Raw genomic sequence first — 20,518 nt, forward strand, 5'->3', positions numbered from 1 at the left:
TCTCTGCCTAGTCAGGCGTAAGGACCTAGTTCCTTGCTGGGATCTCTGTTCCTGGCTATTTTTTTCCTTTTTAGATAGATGTTTTTTTTCTTCCCTGATTTTTTCCTGTGAGATCTACAGTCAACTGCCGGATTCGGCGACGGGCTGGATAATCTAGATCCAGTTGTCACCCCAGTCTGGCTAGCAAGCACGCACGCACAGACCTAAGTCCTGCGCTAGATCGGCCGTGACATAGCCCCACTGAACGGGGGCTGGCCTGCGAGTTAAACGGCTCGCGAGATCGCATATGACTGTCTCGGCCTGAGTCACAATGTTTCTTCTGGCCGACAGCCCCTCATTTCAATGGAGAGGAGGTTCTGCCTGGAGCGGTGCCCGCCTGGTTCCTGGTATGGAAAGTGACTGTCCTCCCTCTCCCCCTGGAGGGTTTTGGGGTGGAAGTGGGGCCCCTCTATGGGGCGGTCGGACCCCTGGGTTTCTCTCCTTCTCATTGGGCACCCCCCTTATCAGTGTGGTGGTCCCTGTGGGGTGGCCTGGTCCACCGCCTACGGTGGGGGCATGGTGCTGTGCTGGCGATGGGGGCGGGGAATGCCGCCGGCGATCGGCTGTGGGGGGGGGGGCTGTATCTAGTGGGGGCTCCTGCCGGCTTCTCCTTCCTGCTTGTTCCTTTTTTTCTGGGGCTTAAGGATCCCTCCTGGGAGCCTTGTGGCGCCGCCATTTTCTGCTTAATGCGGCCATGTTTGTGTAGTGCGGGGGCCATTTTTCAGTGGTTTGCCATTGAAAATAGCGTTGATGATTTTGGCGGTGGGAGCTCCTCCTTATCCCCTGGTGCTGACACCTTGATCTTTTAATTTCCTGATCGCTGTTTGTGCAGTGCAGCTACTCCTGGTGGCTGTGGTGCCGGGTGGGGAGTCTGGTGGGGTTCTCTCCCTCTCTGCTGAAGATCGATTGGTGCTCTGTGGCTGGCAACTGGGTGGGCTGCCAGAGCAGTGGGGGTTGTCCCTTAGCAGTGTTTTACACATTTTGTTGGGTCCCCCTGGTGACTCATGGAGTCTTTGGAGCACATCTCCCCACCTCATCCCCTCTCTGAGGCTGGGGGGCCCTCAGGGTCCCATCCATCCATTGATGCGCTGACGGCGGTCCTGGAGTCCTTGTTGTTTTGGGTGGAGGTGACTTTTGGGCGATGGGCTGGCAAAAAGCGCACCCTGCCTCATCTGTCTCATCAGATCTTGAATCAGTTTCGGCAGCCGCGGGTCACCCTGTTGGGTCTGTGACCAAGCGCCCTGAATCCTCAGATGGTGAGGATTCCTCCACTTCTGCAACCGCGTCCGAAAAGGTGCTGATGGACGCATATTGTATCTGCGAGTGAGACCTTAAAGATGGAGGACACAGCTGAAGCTGCGGCGAAGGTGCAGGTTCCCTTTTATTATTCACAAGCTATCCAGAGCGGAAAAGGTGTTCCCTTTCTCCTCCTATTTTGACAGAATTGTCACTAAATATTGGGGGCGACCAAAGCGTCCCCTTGGGGTCCCTAAGCAATTTTGCTAGGCGATACATCTGAGGAGTCCCTTCTTAAGTAGTGGGCTGTTCCACTGGTGGTGGACCCTCAGGTTTCCAGATTAAACAAAGCAACCATGATTCCGGTTCAAGAGTTCCCGACCTTTAAGGACCTGGCTGATAAGAAGGTGGAGGCTGTGGCCTGCAATATGTACACCCTGGCTGGTTCAGCACTGAGGCCGATATTCACTACTTCCCTGATGTTGTAGACTCTGACTCTGTAGGCTTTTGCGCCGTTGCATGAAAGAAAGGAAAAGGAGGCGCAAACACCTAGTGCATTACCTGTGGTACTGTAAAATTCTTTAATAAAATGCTGAATGCATACTCACAAACATGAAGAATAGAAATCGAGTTACAAATTCCCGTCACACGTATGTTAGAACATGTCTTGGAAATTGCGACCGCTAACGTGTTTCGGGAGTCAAGCTCCCTTCCTCAGAGCTGGTCAGGTCATAGCAGATTGAAGTATAAATAGAGAGTAGCTCAATCTTCCTCCACATTGAGCTACTCTCTATATTTATACTTCAATCTGCTATGACCTGACCAGCTCTGAGGAAGGGAGCTTGACTCTGAAAACGCGTTAGCGGTCGCAATTTCCAGGACATGTTCTAACATACGTGTGACGGGAATTTGTAACACGATTTCTATTCATGTTTGTGAGTATGCATTTAGCATTTTATTAAATAATTTTAAACAGTACCACGGGTAATGCACTAGGTGTTTGCGCCTCCTTTTCCTTTCTTTCATGCACCCGTTTTGGAGTTCTCTACCTTAGGAGAGCAGCACGCCAGTCTTCCTCTGTCGAGTGAGCGCTTGGCTGAAATTTTTGCGCCGTTACCTGGTGGGGGAACAGCTCCCCCTTGCCTTTGCTGAGCTGGTGGACCAGCTGGTCCAGGGGCTGCAGTTTATCTGTAAAGTCTCTTTTGGATGGGGCTCCCCTAGTGGCTCGGCTCTCTGTTTTCGCAGTGGTCCTTCATCATGTCTTTCGGCTCAAATGCTGGTCTGGGGACCAGACTTCTAAAAAGTCCTTGACTGATCTTCCCTTTCAAGGAGATCGCCTGTTTGGTGCTACCTTGAATGAGCTCATTAAAGGTCTCACAGGGGGGGAAGAATACCTTTCTTCTGCAGGCTACTAAGGGTAAGGACCCTTGTCGTAGACGTGGGTCCTCCTTCTCGGCTCATAAGAAGTTTTTTCGTCCCTCAGGGTCGACTGACAAGGGATCGGAGCCTTTCATGGCCTCCTCTGGAGGACCCAAGCGAGCTTGGTCTGGCAAGTCAAGAGCGGGCTTCTCCAGACCCGAGGACAAGGCTCTTTCAGCATGAAGGCTGCACCCTCACCCGTATCTGGGGTGGGGGGGGGGAGTCTGCACTGGTTCCCAGACCCGTGGACTCACCTGGTATTAGCCAGGTGGGTCCACGTGGTCATTCAGTCCAGCTACAAGATCGAGTTTCATTCTTACTCTCCAGTAAGGTTCTTCCTTCTAACGTGCGACTGTCCCAGGTCCGCTTATATGCTCTTTTTGGGGTTGTGCAAGACCTTTAACTTTAGAGGGCGATGGTTCCTGTTCCAACTTTGGAACATTTTTAGGGGTTTTTACTCAAACCTGTTTACAGTTCCCAGGAAGGAAGACAAGGTATGCCCAATTCTGGACCACAAGGCGCTGAACTTCTTTGTGTGAGTGCAGAAGTTCAGAATGGAGTCCGTTCGCACAGTGGTGGCTTCCCTGTATCAGTGATTTTTCTTGCCTCCATCGACATCAAGGATGCTTACCTTAACATTCCAATATGTGTCGATCTCCAGCGCTTCCTCTGCTTTGCTGTGAGAGGGGAGCATTATCAATTTGGGGCATTACCCTTTGGTCTTGCTTCTGCTCCTCGGGTCTTCATGAAAATGTTGGCCCATGGTGCTTGCATTGTTACGCCAATGGAGGATCACGGTACTGGGCTACTTGGATGACCTCCTTCTACGAGCGGAGTCCCCTACTGCTCTGGTGGAAAACCTGGAAATCACCAAACGAACTCTGAGGGAGTTTGGCTGGATTCTGAATTTTAAGAAGTCTGCTCTGGTTCCGTCCACAAAGCTGGACTATCTGGGCCTGACTCTGGACTCGGCCTTAGCCAGAGTGCTCCTTCCTCTGGACAAACTCCAGAAACTGCAGGCTATAATTCGTGTCCAGCAGATTGTATTCCCTCCGGACTTGAATGCGAGTGCTGGGCCTGATGGTGTCTGCCTTCGAGGCGGTTCCGTTTGCACAGTCCCTGCAAGGGAGATTCTGGCCAAATGGGACAAGGATCCACAGTTTTTGGACAATCTGATCCGGCTGAGCTGGGTAATGAGAGAGTCCCTGATATGGTGGCTTCATTCTTTGGTACTTCGGCTGGGCAAATCCTTTCTCCCCTTGTATTGGACAGAGGTCACCTCGGATGCCAACCTGTCTGGCTGAGGAGGCGTCCTCGGCAACATTTCTGCTCAAGGAGTCTGAACACTGGAAGAATCCAGACTACCGATCAATGTCTTGAAACTCTGAGAGATCAGACTGTGCCTGGAACATTGGCCGGATCGTCTTCAGGGATTTCCAGTGTGCATTCAGTTGGACGATGCCACAGCCATGGTTTGTCAATCACCAGGGGGGCACAAGAAGTGTCCTGCAGGCTCTGGAGGTAGCCGGCATTCTAAGGTGGGCAGAATGGTTTGTTCCAGCCCTCTCCGCCGTACACATTCCTGGGATGGAAAACTGGCAGGCGGATTACCTCAGTTGGCAGGCGTTAGACCAAGGGGAGTGGTCCCTTCATCAGGAGGTGTTTCATCAGTTGTGTCTCTAGTGGGGCATCCCCGAGGTGGTCACCACGCACGGTCCGCACTGCAGGCAGCCATGCACACTCGTTAATGCCTGTTTTTCGTCCACATACATGTAAGTGCAACCTACTTAATTAAATAAGTTTTAAGGTAATGGACTATCAAGCTGTTTATTCATTTGTATGTGAGTTCTGGAAAGCCCTGAACGTATATGAAGTCCATTGAGCAAAAGATTGTCGTTGTGTAAGTAGATCCCTTTGTCTACTGGGGCCAGTCCATTCCTGGTGTATTTGATATCACGGGCTATCTGATCATTGGTTTCTGGTAAGCAGCCACCTTATCCTCTTGTGTGGACACTGTGGGGCTGCATGCAGCACTCAATAACGCAGGTGGTGTGGATTCATTCATTGTAAAGGAATCACTTTCTGGAATTTATCCTAAAAGTTTTACAAACATTTCATTGTTCATCAGTGACTATATATTTTCTTGAAAACCTTTTTTGAATGTTTTTTTTTTTTTTTCTATGGCACCGTTTATGCTTTATTTTCCTGCACTTTGTGGTATATGGCAATAATTTTTGGTTTAAAAACATTTTCACATCACTATTCTTTCCCAAAGTGTGTGTTTATGTATATTTCTTTTGAGCGCACTAGTCTGTTTTTCACTCGTATGTAAAATGAGTTTCACTTTTTGAATTGAATTACTGAAATAAATTAACTTTTTGACGATATTCTAATTTTATGAAATGCACCTGTATATTTGTGGAACACAGAATGTGCTTTGTCATTTTAATGTTTTTAAAGCCATATTTTTTTATTTTATACTTTACAAGATTATGGTGTTTTTAAATCATAAGAGTGATCTTTTAATATGTTTAACTAGTTTTTTTTATTAAAGAGGAAACCGTTTATCCTTTCCACTAGACCTCACATGTTCCACATGAGGTCACAGCCTGTATTTTGGAAATGAATCCTCTGGGTTTGGGTGGATAGTTCCAAGATGCTTGGTGTAATTAATATTTGCATAGATCTGGCATTATGTAATTATCATTTATCCATAAGGTGCTGGGGGATATTGTACATTTCCTTGTACGTATGAAATGGGGTAATTCAGCAGATGAAGTAGGACATGTTGCCATTTTACTTTTAGAGATCTCTCCTTTGCCTACTGTTTACTGGGGCTGAGCCAAATTCCATTGAAAGTAAAAAGTCCTTTTAAGTTTGCCTAAACTACAGAAGTCCTGGTGGGTTTAGCATATTAAGCATTCAGACACTACACGTGATGTAGCCTAGTGCCAAATTACATTTAACAGTATATCAAGATCTTATGCAGCAAGCATTGAAGCAGCATTCCACCCTTTTTGGTGTTTAAAGTGAGCAGCTACAAAAAGTGTAGCTGCTGACTTTTAGTAAACACACACTTACCTGTCCCATGATTCAGCGATGCGGCCGGCAGGAGCCTCGGTACTCTCACTCTTCTCCCCGTGGCGCCGGCATCTCTAGTGTGGACACCCCACTGTGGCCACTTGTGGCTTCACGGCCGGGTGTGCACGCGTCCTGCATGGACATATCCCAGAAGATAGGAGGGAAGGAGGGGGAGAGGAGAACTTCTGCTGGAGCTGCCTAGGCTGCCCGAGCGGCAGAGGGTGTAGGCACCTGTCAAATCTAGACACCTGCTCTCCCCCTCCCAGAAAAATGACATGCCAAATGTGGCATGTCAGGAGGCCTTAAAGCGGAAGTTCCACTTTTGGGTGGAACTCCGCTTTAAGGTGCTGATGTATAATTTTTACTAACTTTAAAGTGAAACAGCTAAAACATTTAAAATGTGGAATGTTTTTTAGGCACCATCTAGAAGTAATAAAGTATAATCAAAGGCAATTTTTTTTTTCCAGTTTTGTATAGAGTTGAGAGGGATTAGAACATCTGCCAGGTTTTTATTGCTGTCTAGGCTCTGTTAGGGAGATTCACCCTCTCTATTTGTCCTGTTTACTATTATCACCGAAAGTGAAAGTAAAAGAAAATCCCAAATTTTGGGGTGTCCCCAGAACAGTAATGGAGGGGAAATCTTCCAATTTGGGACACTAGTTCTGGTTATCCTGGTGACAATAGGTAAAGAAATCAGGTGCGCTGCCCTAGTGCATATGTGCAACATACAAAATGATGTAAACAAATAAACCAAAAATGCAATAATAATGCAAAAAAATGAAAACGTATGCAAATCTTGTAAAACAAAAAATGTCCAGAAGGTGACTAGTGATACACCAATGTGCAATAAACGTCCATATTATAAGTCCATAAATAAAGTGCAAAAAATGGTGACAAAAACTTCCAGCTTGGGGAAAGGTGAACTGTGATTGGAAGGTGCAAAGTCCCACCACCAGCTTGGCCTCTTACCAGAAGTTAAACGTTAAGGGCATATATGAATATCACTAGGGCAGCGCACCTGATTTCTTTACCTATTCTACAACATACACTCTAAGGTAGCAGCACACCCTATATTGAATCAGCGCACTTTCCTACCCACCACATATCCTGGTGACAGCAAGGGATTATTCTCTCATTTCCTTTTTTGGCTATGGGACAAGAAGTGAAAAGAAATCTCCCCAATAGGACACAGATGGCGAAAATAAATTTTACAGGGATTATAGCCTCCCCTTGCTCTATCCAAAATGGGGGGAAAAAGTTTTTTGTCTTTTAGGTCACTCTTATGCTTATAGTCTCATAACTGTATACCTGCATTACGAATTTACAGCTCTGCTGCCTATTGACCACTAGTCTCAGGAGATTCGAGTTAGATTTGCTGAAGTCACAACTGTGCTGCTCATTTTTTTTCTTTGCTGGAGGCTCTGGCATGAGGCAGATCCCTGCCTCTACCAAGAGGGCCATCCGCACAGAAGCAATGCACAACAATGCATTGTAAAAAAATTAGATGCAGGTAACGCTGCTCCAGATGAGTCTGCTGGGTTGAAAGTGAACAAACATCCAAGCCGAGGTGCACGCCCTACCAATGATGCAGAAAATCATGGATGAATGGATGAGGAATTGGCTGCACTCCTGTAAGATGCAATTTCAAAAAATGTTTGTTCAGGAGAAAATAAATAAAATAAGCACAGATGGTACAAGCCTTACAGCGAGGACAAAAGGTTGACGCGTTTCACATGACTTGCATGGTTTTGACAAAGCACGCAAATCGTGTGAAACGCGTCAACCTTTTGGCCACTGCTCTAAGGCTTGTACCATCTGTGCTTATTTTATTTTTTTCTCCTGAATAAATATTTTTTGAAATTGCATCTTATGGGAGTGCAGCCTATTCCTCATCCATGGTAAAAAACAAAATGGTTAATATTCGCTAAAAGACAACAGTCAATACTAGTGATTAGTTCTATGTCCTCTGCCAAACCCTCCCCCCCTCCCTTTTTTTTTAGTTTTTTTGCCATATCCATTTTTTTGCTTAAGCCATTTTTGCCAAAGCTTCCAGCATTTTGCTGCTCTGCCTGATCCTTGCACTGGAGCTAGTCATAGATCAATCTAAGGACAGATTGATCTCAAACAGACTTGTGGGAAAATTTTGCTTCGATCAGCAGCTGCAGCAGTAATCGGTGTATTCTGATGGCGGTGGAGTTCTGCTGTCCAAATACAACACAACAAAGAGGATTCCACCATCCAACTCTATTGTGTAGATGGTGGAATCTGTTCAGTGTTTTTGATCAAATGTTCCTAAAACTAAAATTTTCAAACCAAGTTCCACTGATGTATGGCCAGCTTTTAAACAGTATGAAATCCAAAACTAAAAATGTTACGTCTTGCATTTTTCCAATCCTTCGATGTGGTGGCTGCAATATTTTTATTTTTTTAGCGCCCTCACCCCATCTGTTTTTACCTGGTGATCTGACTAGTAACACAATTGCTGTCTTAGACTGCCCCCACTCTGGATGAAAGAGCACAGAAACACCTTTGGACAGCAGCAATTGTTAATCTGAGAGGAGGGGAGTGTTAGCTGCAATAACAAATTAAATCCAAATTCCAGGTAACACATTATAGGCAATTACAGGAACTGTTTTTTTTTCTTTTGGAATAAAGACTTTACATAAATACAATCTGGCCATTGTAAGTCCCCTTGTTAGTGTTTCTGGAATACGTGTGATCGAGTGACAGTGCTGGAGAGCATAAGACAGGGTGTTGTAGCTCATATTAAGTAGTGATTGGGTAAGGAGGACCTTCATCGCACAGTTACAACCCCAATTATAAAAATGTTTGCACGCTGTGTAAATTCTATATAAAAACAGAAAGCAATGATTTGCAAATGTCATACATCCATATTTTTTTCACAACACAAAATAAAAAATACTTTAAATGTTTAAACTGAGAAAATATACCATTTTAGGAAAAAATAAGGTAAGCCTGAAATTCATGGCAGCAACACCTTTAGCTGGCGAAGTAAGTGAGTCTAACAAGGAAGAGTTGGAAGTACATTTTGAAACGAATTATGTTAATTGTTAACAGGTCAGTAACCTGATTGGATATAAAAAGAGCATCTTGGAGAGTCAGAATGTCTCGGAACTAAAGATAGGCAGAGGTTCACTAGTTTGTGAAAAGCTGCGTCGACCAATTTTCAAACAATTTCTGAATAACGTTCCTCAAAATAAAATTGCAAAGACGTTTTAATATATCATTATCTACAGTTTATATCTTCAAAAGTTTATGGAGAAATCTTTGTTTGCAAGGGACAAGGTCGAAACACAATATTGTTATCTTAAGTCCCTCGGATAAAACTGCATTAAGGCATGATGGCCATCACTTCATTGGGCTAGGAATATTTCCCAAAAACACTGTCTGTGGACACAGTTCACCAAGCCATCCAAAATGCAAGTTAAAGCTCTATAATGCAAAGAGGAAGTCCTATCTGATTATGCAGAAACGCTGCCATCTTCTCTGGGTCAAAGCTCATTTAAAATGGTCTGCTGCAAAGTGAAAACCTGTTTTGTGGTCAAATTAAATGAAATTTGACATTCTTTTTGGCAACCATGGGTACAGCGTCCTCTGGTCTAAAGAGAGGGACTTTCCTGGCTTGTTATCAGTTCTCAGTTTAAAAGCCTGCATCTCTGATGGTTTGGGGGTGCATTAGTGCATATCGAATGCGCAGCTTACACATCTAGAAAGGCACCATCAATGCTAAAAGATATATCCAATTTTTAGAGCAGCATATGCTCCCATCCAGATTACATCTTTTTCAGGGAAGGCCTTCAATATTTCTACAGGACAATGCTAAACTGCATACTGCATCTATGACAACAGTGTAGCTTCGTAGTAGAAGAGTGTAGGTACTTTACTAGCCTGCCTGCAGTCCAGAGATTTCACCAATTGTAAATATTTGGCGCATCTTGAAACAAAAAAAATATGACAAAGAGCCAGGACTGTTGAGAAGTAAAAATCCTAATTAAGACAGGAACTGGTATCCTCAGTGCCTAGACATTTACAGTGTTAAAAGAAGAGGGGATGCTACACTGTGGTAAATATGGCTCTGTCCCAACTTTTTTGAAACTTGTTGCTGCCATTAATTTTTAGAACTTTTTTTTTTTTTCTTAAAGTGATACATTCTCCTTATTTAAACATGTAATATGTTTTCTATTTTCAATTGTGAATGCACTATTAGATTTGCAAATGATTGCATTGTGTTTTTGTGTAGATTTTACACAGCGTCCCAACTTTTTTGGAATTGTGGCCGTGCCACAAATTGTTTATAATGAAAGCTGCCAATGTAAATATTTGAAAATAACTTTTAAAATACAGTTGTTGGCATATAGAATATTTTAGTGATTGTAGGCTTTGCAGTTTTCACCTATCCCCTTTTACAACCCAAGGATGGACAGTAAATAAGGATATGCTTTTATAGGGCAAAAAGCTTGAACAATATCTGGTGGGACAGTATGCACAACCCTTTATGGATGCATTCTTTCTTATGTTCAGTTGAAGGAAATTAACACTGGTTCCATAATGACTGTATTATAGCTGCAATTGGTGGATCCTGTTACTCTCTTGTCCATAGGCGCCAGCAGAACACATCTCTTCCTCAGTTCCCCAGTCTCGGGAAGGGATGAAAGTAGGGACTGATCATGCTGAAAAATTTGACATTGCTGTTACTTTGCCTGAGATAAGCTGACAGTGAAGCCAATTTTCCCATTCTGTCTTCATAGATATGAGCATGCATGCTTATTGTGTATTTGAATGTTTGTGGCCGCGTTTGTGCGTGCTCCCTGGTTGATCTGTGTTCTGATGAATTCAGATATGTACATATCAAAATGTCTGCTAATGTCTATAACCAGCTTAAGAAAACCATTTATATTATCCACGCTAATCATCCTTATTTAATGTATTTGTTTACTGGGACTGCTTCCAAACCCTTCAAAATTAAGATATATGTCTGTATCTGGTGCAGTGCTTTATGTTATTATATCTTATTTTCCAGCTGGAAAAACCCTTCAGATCTTTAACATTGAGATGAAAAGCAAGGTTAAGGCTCATACCATGTCAGAGGAGGTCATTTTTTGGAAATGGATATCTGTGAATACTGTAGCTTTGGTGACTGAGACGGCCGTATACCACTGGAGCATGGAAGGAGATTCCCAGCCACAGAAAATGTTTGATCGCCATGCAAGCCTTGCTGGCTGCCAGATCATCAATTATAGAACAGATGAGCAACAGAAGTGGCTTCTGCTTATTGGTATCTCTGCTCAGGTATTTACATAAATTACATCTTGTTTTACTATGTATTATTATGTACTGTATGGTAAGAGCGTGATTTTGCTTTTGGTACCATACGATTTTGAGTATCAAATGTATAGTTCATGTTGTCTTGGTGCCTCAAATTTTCTGCTTTTCTAGAAGTGCTGCTGTTCCTCTAGAGGGGACCTTTGGTAAGGAACATGTGCACAGCAAAGATAACTGGTATTTTTTAATGTGCATTAAAACATTTTGATTGCTACTCACTTTAGAGAGAATCTGGAATCAATGCAAGTGCCCTCATTTTGACTTATCTGTCTACGTACAATAAAATGGAATTCTTAAAGATGAATTCCATGTAAAAATGTATGCATAGTTACATTGGTCCAGCTTGAACTAATGTTACTATGCATATACCATACCTGGCTGATGCCCCTGAAAGCTGTAAATTGCTGAAGTAGACACCGCTACTTCAGTGATCCCCTCTTGTTTCCTGGGCCTCCTGCCTGGTATGAGCTCCATTCAGAGCATGCCTTGCATTTTCTGAATAAATGCAAAGCATTCTCTGATTGGATGAGGTGGATAGGCGGCGATTTCACACTCGCCACCTTATCTAATCAGAGAATGTTTTACATTCATTCAGAAAATAGAAGCCATTCGGTGCTTGGCGCATGTGCGGTGCGGCCGACCACCTGTGTTCAAAATGCTGCAAGGCACCCACTTGGCACAGGAACCTGCAAGCAAGTGGAGATCACAGGAGTAGCGTTGTCTACTTCAGTGATTTCCAGCTTCCCGGGGCATTAGCCAGGTATGGTATATGCATAGTTACATTGGTCCAAGTTGGACCAATGTAACTTTGTATAAAATATCCATTCCTGGAATTTATCTTTTATTTTACAACCTTTGTGATTGCTGATAAAAGTCACAATGAGGTGGTAGGGATGAGTTGTCATCCTCTTTTTCATGCGTGTGTAGTGACACTACTGATATGTATTATTTCAAAAGGAAATTTATTTATTTTTTTTATGATACTAGCTGTTAGGATAGCTATAGCATAGTGTTGGAACCAGTCAATAATAAAATTTGATTATGTTACACAAAAAATCAAATGGCTCATGATTAATGACAAACTAGCATGCTCCCTCCATAACAACCAGAGGAAATTTGACAAGCCGTGGCAACCCTGGATACAATATCTTTTATCAGAGGACTGAAGACTGGGGGTTGCCACGCTAACTGCTCTTGGCATTCCCCTTTCTTTTTTTTTTTTTAAAATCGATTACTCTTTTTTCTTGCCTTTTCTTTTCCTGTGTTTACCCTGTACTGGATAAATTGCGGCAATATGAGCTGTTCATAAGGATGTTACTCTGTTAAATACGGTTCACATGAATAATACAGTTAACCTGTTATAAGACCCCCTTCTCCTGAGTCTAAGCAGAGCAGAGGGACATGTTGACAGGGGTTATCAGTTCACCATGGTTTACCCAAACCCACTCTCTATTACTTATATTATCTCAGCTGGTCATGACAATCCTCCTGGTTGCGTATATAATTATGTTTGTATTTGATGTGCGATTTCCCAGGTGTATATTTTGTTAAGACGACCCACTGATGGTTTGATGCAAATCTATTTTTCCTATAGAACCATATAGGTTTGTATTGCTGTTTAAATCTACTTTAAACAGATTGAAATATAAAAGAGAAAACGTTGAAAGTATTTTTGAGCATATATTCTGTTACATTTATATTTGTTTTATTTGGTTACATATCTCCATTATAAATGTACACATTTGTTGACTGGGCACTAGCTTTAGATCAGTAGTTAAGTGCAGCCTCCATTAATAGTACCTGTTGAGATTACCATCCTGTAGAGAGTGGTTTGTTGTAGTGAGACAGATCTGACTAAGACTTTAGCTTAGAGAGATGAACCGCAAAGAACACTCATTGTGAAGCATTATAATTCAGATAGCAGAGCTTGCATTTGCTATGAACGTATGTGTTTAAACAATTTTTGCATGTTGCATTTTCATTTTTAACTTCTTTTTTTTTTTTTTTATAGCAAAACAGAGTAGTTGGCGCCATGCAGCTGTATTCTGTGGACAGGAAAGTGTCTCAGCCGATAGAGGGTCATGCTGCAGCTTTTGCAGAATTCAAGATTGAAAGAAATTCAAAACCTTCAACTCTGTTCTGTTTTGCTGTACGTGGACAAGCAGGGGGTAAAGTAAGTGTTCTGAAATATTGAAGATATAGCTAGAGAAGTTGGTAAAGCATACTATTTCTTACTCGTACATTACAGGCTCTTGATATTGGACCATGGGTAGGCAGCTACCTTCAGGTAATGAACACTGGCAAACAAACCTGTTAGAGCACCTAAGCATAACCCCTCCCACTTCCAGCAAGCTTGAGTATTTTCTTCAGTGTCCTTAGGTGAACAGATGTATTTCCCTCTCTGCTTTTAGAGAAGCAGATCTTTTTCTTTTAGGAAATAATTTTTCCTTGCTATAATTTTTTTTGCATCAAGACATTTTAAGCAAGATCGTTAGATGCTCATAGCCACTGCAACTTACCTGGACCGGTTGACTCCTAGACTGAGCCTTGGTAGACCATACACAGACACTGCTAGGAAGAAGATGCTGGGCTGGCCTGTTATGTAGCTGCGGGCACTTGATTTGGCACTTAGTGCTTGCCAAAGCACGTAGTGACTCTAAAGACCCCTTAAGGGGGTATCAAAAAAACTCAGTATACCCTTCTGCGCTATGAACAAAAAATAATAAAATAACCCCCCCCCCAAAAAAAAAAAAAAACATGAAAAACGTGACACAGCGGCTGTATGTATATAAACATCCAACAAAGTGAATATCAAATAAACAAACAAAATACAGCTTTGAAAACAAATAATAAATAAATCAGTGCTAACCTAATCCATTCTCAGATGAATGTCAAAATGACAATAAAATCCCCTGTGAAAAATAAATGTAAAAAAATTCAACAAATGTCCAAAGCAATACAAAGTCCAGTGGAGTGTTTTCTAAAATTTTCCTCCACCAGGTATTTATTCCCAGGTGCTTGAAGAATAAGTTACATCAAAAAGTGCTCCCTCCACCACAATCAAGCATTGCATTTACCAGACCTATATGCCTATCTAGGAATAGATTGGGCAAACCAGGCTCATGTCAGGTACTTGGGCTGTTATCCACCACTTCCTCTGCTCTCTCTTCACAAATACCTCAGATGAATACATAAAAAGAACACAGGAGAACTCCAATGATGTGATAACTTCTAAGTAATTTTATTAAAGATACAAAAAAAATTACTCGCATAAACTGCAAGTAAAAAAGCACATTAAAAAAAGGTTTTCTGTAGAGAGTACTGCAGCAATCATTTGGCCAGCTACTCAAATCTTCAGACTGCTCACAATATTCCACAGCTCAAGAGACACAGATCCAAAGCTCTTTCCAGTATCATGCTCCACTCCCCTCCTTGCATGGTTTCTTTTGTCATTTTGATATACACATTCATTTAACAAGTGGATTATATTAGCATTGATTTATTTGTTTTCCTGCGCTGTATTTTGCGTATTTGATTTTCCCTTCGGGGGTATTCCCCAGGAGGACCTGGTTGGAGCTTAGTCCCTAACATGTAACAACATCAGGAGAAGGCTCGTAGTGCACATGCGAAGGATCCTTTCAAGCGTTGGTCTGTGGAATGTCTTTTTGGCGATTCTTTGGACAATTCATTTGGTGAAGTCATGGTTGGTAAGCAGAGCCTTTCTTAGACTTTTGGGTCCATTTCCAAGCCTGGCCCATATATCTGCTGTACGATCTGGATGATGGTTTTCAGCCTTTTGAGTATAGGACATTTTCGACGTCTAGGCCTAGGGGAAACAAAATGGAATTTTGGTCTTTGCCCCCTACCAGCTTCATTCTCCCATAAGGGATCTTTTCCTCAATTCCAGAAAAGGAGAGGTTTCGGGGTGCTGCTCCAGACCGTTCACTGTCCCCAAGGCAAAATGGAGGCATTCGTCCCATTCTTGATTAGAGTGATTCTCAGCATGTTTCTTTAGATCCAAAAAGTTCTGTGGAACCTGCCAGACCAGTCAGTTGCTCTTTGCTCTCTAACCCATACACCCTCCCAAAGCCTATGGAATTCAGAGGTGCCTGCTTGCACACCACTGATTTCGCATTAACACTACCTGTGATTTGTGGAGGGCATACAACATAACCATTATTGCTCTTCCTTTTATCCTGTTCACAGCACCTCACGTCTTCATCAAGGTGTTGTCATCTATCTCTGCTACGCTCCTAGGGTTTCCCCCATGAGGGATATTTGGAGGTCCTCATGCTGAAAGATAGGTCGATCCAGTCCTTGTCAGCCAAGGTCTGTCCCCGCACCCTCTGCAGAGATTCGTTAGGAACGTAACCTCTAGAAATCAGCGCTGGAACTGACCCATTCCTTTGTGTACCTGGGCCTTTCCAGTCCAGCGCTGAAATATCTTCAAGCTATACAATACAGAGTTTTTCCAGCACAAAAAAATTTGACACCATTTCCATGTGGTATTTCTTTTTGAGCTTACTACTTAGACACAATTAATGGATAAGTTTACCTTTTCGTTACATGTTGCAAACATATTCAGGGTGTAACATGTTACAGATGCACCGTCCCCCGAACCCCCCTCCGATCCCCCGTTTGACAGCGAGCTGCATTCATTCACAGAGTGCTTTTTGAATTCAGGGCTGCTTTGTGGGCCCATTTACTTTTTCAGTGTGTTGTTACCCTGCACTGAGTCAGCCCACTGTACCCCAGCGTACATGATCTCATACCTTTTTTCAATGCACTGGAACACACTTTGTGTTACCTTGCCTATGGTGCATTAGGGTGCCATTCCAAATAAATGGCACCACAACACAGCAATGCATGTTATTTAATGCACGTTTCTAAAACGCATTAGTATAAATCGGTCCAAAATGAGAAAAAGTCAAAAGGGTGTGAAGAAAAACCTGAAAGCTGGCATTGCAGAAATGGACTGCATTTCCATTGCTTTATAGAGGACAGCATCACCATCATATCTCTAAGCTCCTTGCCTATCTTTGCAGGCATTTTGGGGAGCTGGGAACATATAAATCTGGACAGATGTTAGGTATGCTTTTTTTTTAATTCTTTTGTGTGTTTTGAATATGTCTGCAAATAGCTTTATCGGCCTGGACCTTTTGAATTAACAGGCTTTTCATGGTAACAAATTACTCAGGAGACAGCAAGAACAAGCAAAAAGGGAAATTGAATATTTGCAAACTTGATTTTTCATGATGTATATTACAGGAGCTAAGGTGTGTTAAGTGCTCTGTGATTGATTGTTTTTCTAAATGACTTGACTAACTTGTAGCCAAAATTCTATTTTACATAATTCCAGCTGCACATCATAGAAGTTGGACAGCCTGCTAATGGAAATCAGCCATTCACAAAAAAAGCTGTAGATGTCTTCTTTCCTCCAGAAGCTCAGACTGACTTTCCTGTGGCTATGCAGGTAAGACGTTTTATAAACTGTTAGAATGACAGTCCTAACCAATACAGATAGGGAATTCTTAAGCCGGCCATAGACGGTTTGAATCGGCCAAGATTTAAACTATGGGCAGGCTAATTGTACCCATGTTGATCCATCAATTGACTTCGGTACAACAAGCATGTCTGATTTTTAGGATTTGAATATTGCCTGCAAGATAGACATATCTAAGTCCTCAATGGTGAAGGGGGAAGTCTTTAATCTGGCCATAGATGATGTGATTTTCTTTCCTGTGATTTTCTTTCCTGCAACCATGGGTTACACAGTAAGTGTTGATGGGGGAATCCTTCCCACGGAGCTACTGTGTTTGCCAGGCGGGGATGGCTCCCTGCACCCCCCTGCCTGGGAGAACACCGTAGCTCTGCAGGAGGTATTCCCCCATCAACACTGACTGTGTAACCCATTCTATGCATTAAGATTAAAAAAACCTTCTGTGTGCAGCATCTGAGCCCCCTCTCGTTTCAGCGATGTCCACAAATGCCTCATTGGCGCCCGCTGCTGTCAATCAAACTCAGACAAGGAGGGAAGAGAGGGGGCGGGGCCAAACCATGGCTCCATATCTGAATGGATACACAGAGCTGAAGCTTGGGGGGCATTGCAAGCTGCTTGCTTTGGGGGCACTTAACAGGAGGGAGGAGCCAGGAGCTCCAGCCAGGGACCTGAGAAGAGGCGGAGCTGCTCTGTGTAAAACCACTGCACAGATCAGGTAAGTATAACATGTTTGTTATTTTAATGGAATAAAAAAACTTTAAAAAGACTTTACAATCACTTGCGTGGAAGAGAGAGAGATGATTTAGATGCCCAAAGTTGTCTATATGAAACTGATGTGGCCCCTTGTTAAACACTGTATTTGGTCTCTGTCTCTAGTGTAACTTCCTCATGGGTATATTTGGCTTTTTTTGACACATCCATTGTGGATTGGTTTACTGTTGATGCTGTTTGTAGAGCACTCTTTAATGCAGATTAGTAGTAGGTGGGGTTTTTCTGCACTTTGTTCATGCACTGGTAAAAAACACAAAATTCGTATCTAATGTTAAAGTGGAAGGCAAGTCAAAACCCAAATGAGCTTAAATCTGTTCCACCCCATTCTAAGCCTATTCTTACTACTCTCTAAAAGGAAAGATATGTATTCTCGGCTTCAGTGTAGAGGAGAGATTGCCAACAACTGCTGCAGGGCCTGGGAAATGACGTTACCCCTAGGCTTACTATGGGGCATCCGTCGTCAGCTGTCCCTTCTCTACATTGAAGCCCGGGACCCAATCATGTGACTGAAACGGACCGAGTTCAGAGTATGTAAGTATTAGGCATCTTTCCTTTTACAAGGTAGATAGAATAGGCTTAGAATGGGGATGGGAGTAGATTTACGTTCAGTAAGGTTTTTGACTTTCCATCCACTGTAGCAAAAAAAAAAAAAAAACTGCTTAAATTTGACATGTTAACTGTATGTATGTATGTGTGTGTGTGTTTATTATATATATATATATATATATATATATATATATATATATATATATATATATATATATATAATTTCTCTTTCGTACATTGACGGACACAGCTCCTGATCTTATTAACCATTGGGTTATATTGCCACCTACAGGAGTTGGACACTAGGCAGAAAAAGAATCTGGCTACGCCTATGGGGCAGTCCCAGGGGGTATACTTTCCCTCTCTGCTATAGGTGCTCAGTTTTTTTCTTCCCAGTCAGGAGTAAGGACCTAGTTCCTTGCTGGGATCTCTGGTCCTGGCAAATCTTTTCCTTTTTAGATAGAAATTTTTTCTCCTAGTTTTTTTTTCTGGGAGATCTACAATCAACTGCCGTAATTTGCACCGTGCTGAAATATCTAGATCCAGTGGTCTCCCCAGTCTGGCCAGCGAACGCGCGCAGACTTCAGATCCGTGCTAGGTCAGCCGCAGCATAGCCCTTCTGGATGGGGGCTGGCCTGCAAGTTGAACACCTCCCGAGTCGAAGCATTCCTCCTGTTCCCCAACAGTCCCCCATTTCAAGGGTGAGGGGTTCTGTCTGGAGCGGTGCCCGTCTGGTTTTTGGTATGGTGAGTAGCTGTGTCTCCCCCCCCCCCCCCCCAGTGGATTTTGTGGTGGACGTGGGACCCTTCCTTGTGACGGTCTGAACCCCGGGTTCCCCTCCTTCCCATTAGGCACCCCCCCTTTTCATCTGTCCCCCATCCTCCTACACCCCCCTCTTCATCTGTCCCCCATCCTCCTACACCCCCCTCTTCCACTTATGCTGGGGCCGTGTGGGTAGTCTGGTCCACATCCTGGGTTGGGGGCAGGGCTCTATGCTGGCAATAGGGGCCAGGGGTTGTGCCGCTGGCGACCGGACGATCGGCTGTGTGGGGGGGTTGTACCTGGTGGAAACTCCTGCCAGGGCCCCCTGTCCTGCCTGGGCCTGTCCTTGAGTCATGGGTCCCTGGGGATCCCTCCTGGGTCCCTGGGAGCTTTGTGGTGCCTCGCAGGGCCGCCATTTTGCTGTACCCTGTGTGTTTCTATGCACAGCGGCCATTTTGCGATGGTTTACCATAGAAAAAAGCAGGCGGCCATGACAGTGGAGCCCTGTGGGTGGCGGTGGGAGCCCCTCCTCCTCCCCTGATGCTGACTCCTGGACCATTTCACTTCCTGATCATAGCACCTGGAGTGCATATTATCCTGGTGGTTGCAGGTGCCTGTTTCTGCTGGGTGGTCTGGTAGGGTTCTCTCCCTCTCTGCTAAGGATCGCTTGGTGCTTGTGCCCGGCGACCGGGTAGTGCTGTCAACGCGGTGGTGGTTGTCCCTTTTCAGTGTTTTACACTTTTTGTGGGGTCCCCCTGGTGACTCATGGAGTCTTTGAAGCACATCTCCCCACCTGGCCCCCCCATTGAGGCTGCGGGGCCCTCGGGGTCCCAACCACCCATCAATGCACTGCTGGTGGTCTTGGAGTCTTTTGTGTCCTGGGTGGAGTTGGCTTTCAGGCAACGGGCTAGCAAAAAGCGCCCCCCGCCTTCCCTGCCTCATCTGTCTCTTAAGATCCTGAATCTGATTTGGCCGCCGCAGACTTGGGTCACCCTGCTGGGTCTGTGACCATGTGCTCGAAATCCTCAGATATTGAGGAAGATTCCTCCGCATCTGCAACTGCACACGAAAAGGCACTGGTGAATGCACTGATTGTATCTGTGCGTGAGACCTTGAAATTGAAGGTCGCAGCTACAACGGAGGCGCAGGTTCCCTTTAACACTCACAAGCCATCCAGAGGGGCAAAGGTGTTTCCTTTTCCCACCTATTTTGACAGAATTGTCACTAAAGAGTGGGGACGACCAAAGCGTCCCCTTGGGGTCCCTAAGCGATGTACTAGGTGTTACCCCTATGAGGAGTCCCTTATTAAGAAGTGGACTGTTCCACCGGTGGTGGACCCTCCGGTTTCCAGATTGAACAAGGCAACCATGATTCTGGTTGAAGAGTCCCCAGCCTTTAAGGATCCGGCTGACAGGAATGCGGAGGCTGTGGCACTCTGGCTGGTTTGGCACTGAGGCCGGTATTAACAATTGCCCTAGTGTTGCAAACTCTGATCGAGTGGGCTAAGCTTTTACGCCATGACCTAGAGGGAGAACAGCTCCCCCCTGCTTTTGCTGAGCTGGCAGACTAGCTGGTCCAGGGGCTGCATTTTATCTGTGATGCCTCTTTGGATGCGGCTCGCCTAGTGGCCTGGCTCTCTGTTTTGGAAGTGGTCCTTCGGCGTGTCTTCTGGCTTAAATGCTGGTCTGCAGACCAGACTTCTCAAAGGCCTTGACTGATCTCCCCATTTAAGGGGATCGCTTTTTGGGGCTACCCTGGTTGACATCATTATAGGTCTCACAGGGGAAAAGAGTACTTTTCTTCCGCAGGTTACCAAGGGCA

At 44.1% G+C, this 20,518-nt stretch overlaps 1 protein-coding gene across 1 annotated transcript in view; it reads left to right on the forward strand.

The window, feature by feature from the left end:
* The window catches only part of LOC309547579 (clathrin heavy chain 1-like), a 280,201-nt gene that overhangs the window by 154,729 nt on the left and 104,954 nt on the right, over window positions 1-20,518 (forward strand). The window contains exons 3-5 of the mRNA XM_082247451.1: window positions 10,817-11,085; window positions 13,130-13,291; window positions 16,478-16,591. Coding sequence (XP_082103577.1) covers window positions 10,817-11,085; window positions 13,130-13,291; window positions 16,478-16,591 — 545 coding nt within the window. The remainder of the gene's footprint in view (window positions 1-10,816; window positions 11,086-13,129; window positions 13,292-16,477; window positions 16,592-20,518) is intronic.

Source organism: Pelophylax lessonae (genome assembly GCF_965119305.1).
Source record: "Pelophylax lessonae genome assembly, chromosome: 1".
NCBI lineage: Eukaryota > Metazoa > Chordata > Amphibia > Anura > Ranidae > Pelophylax > Pelophylax lessonae.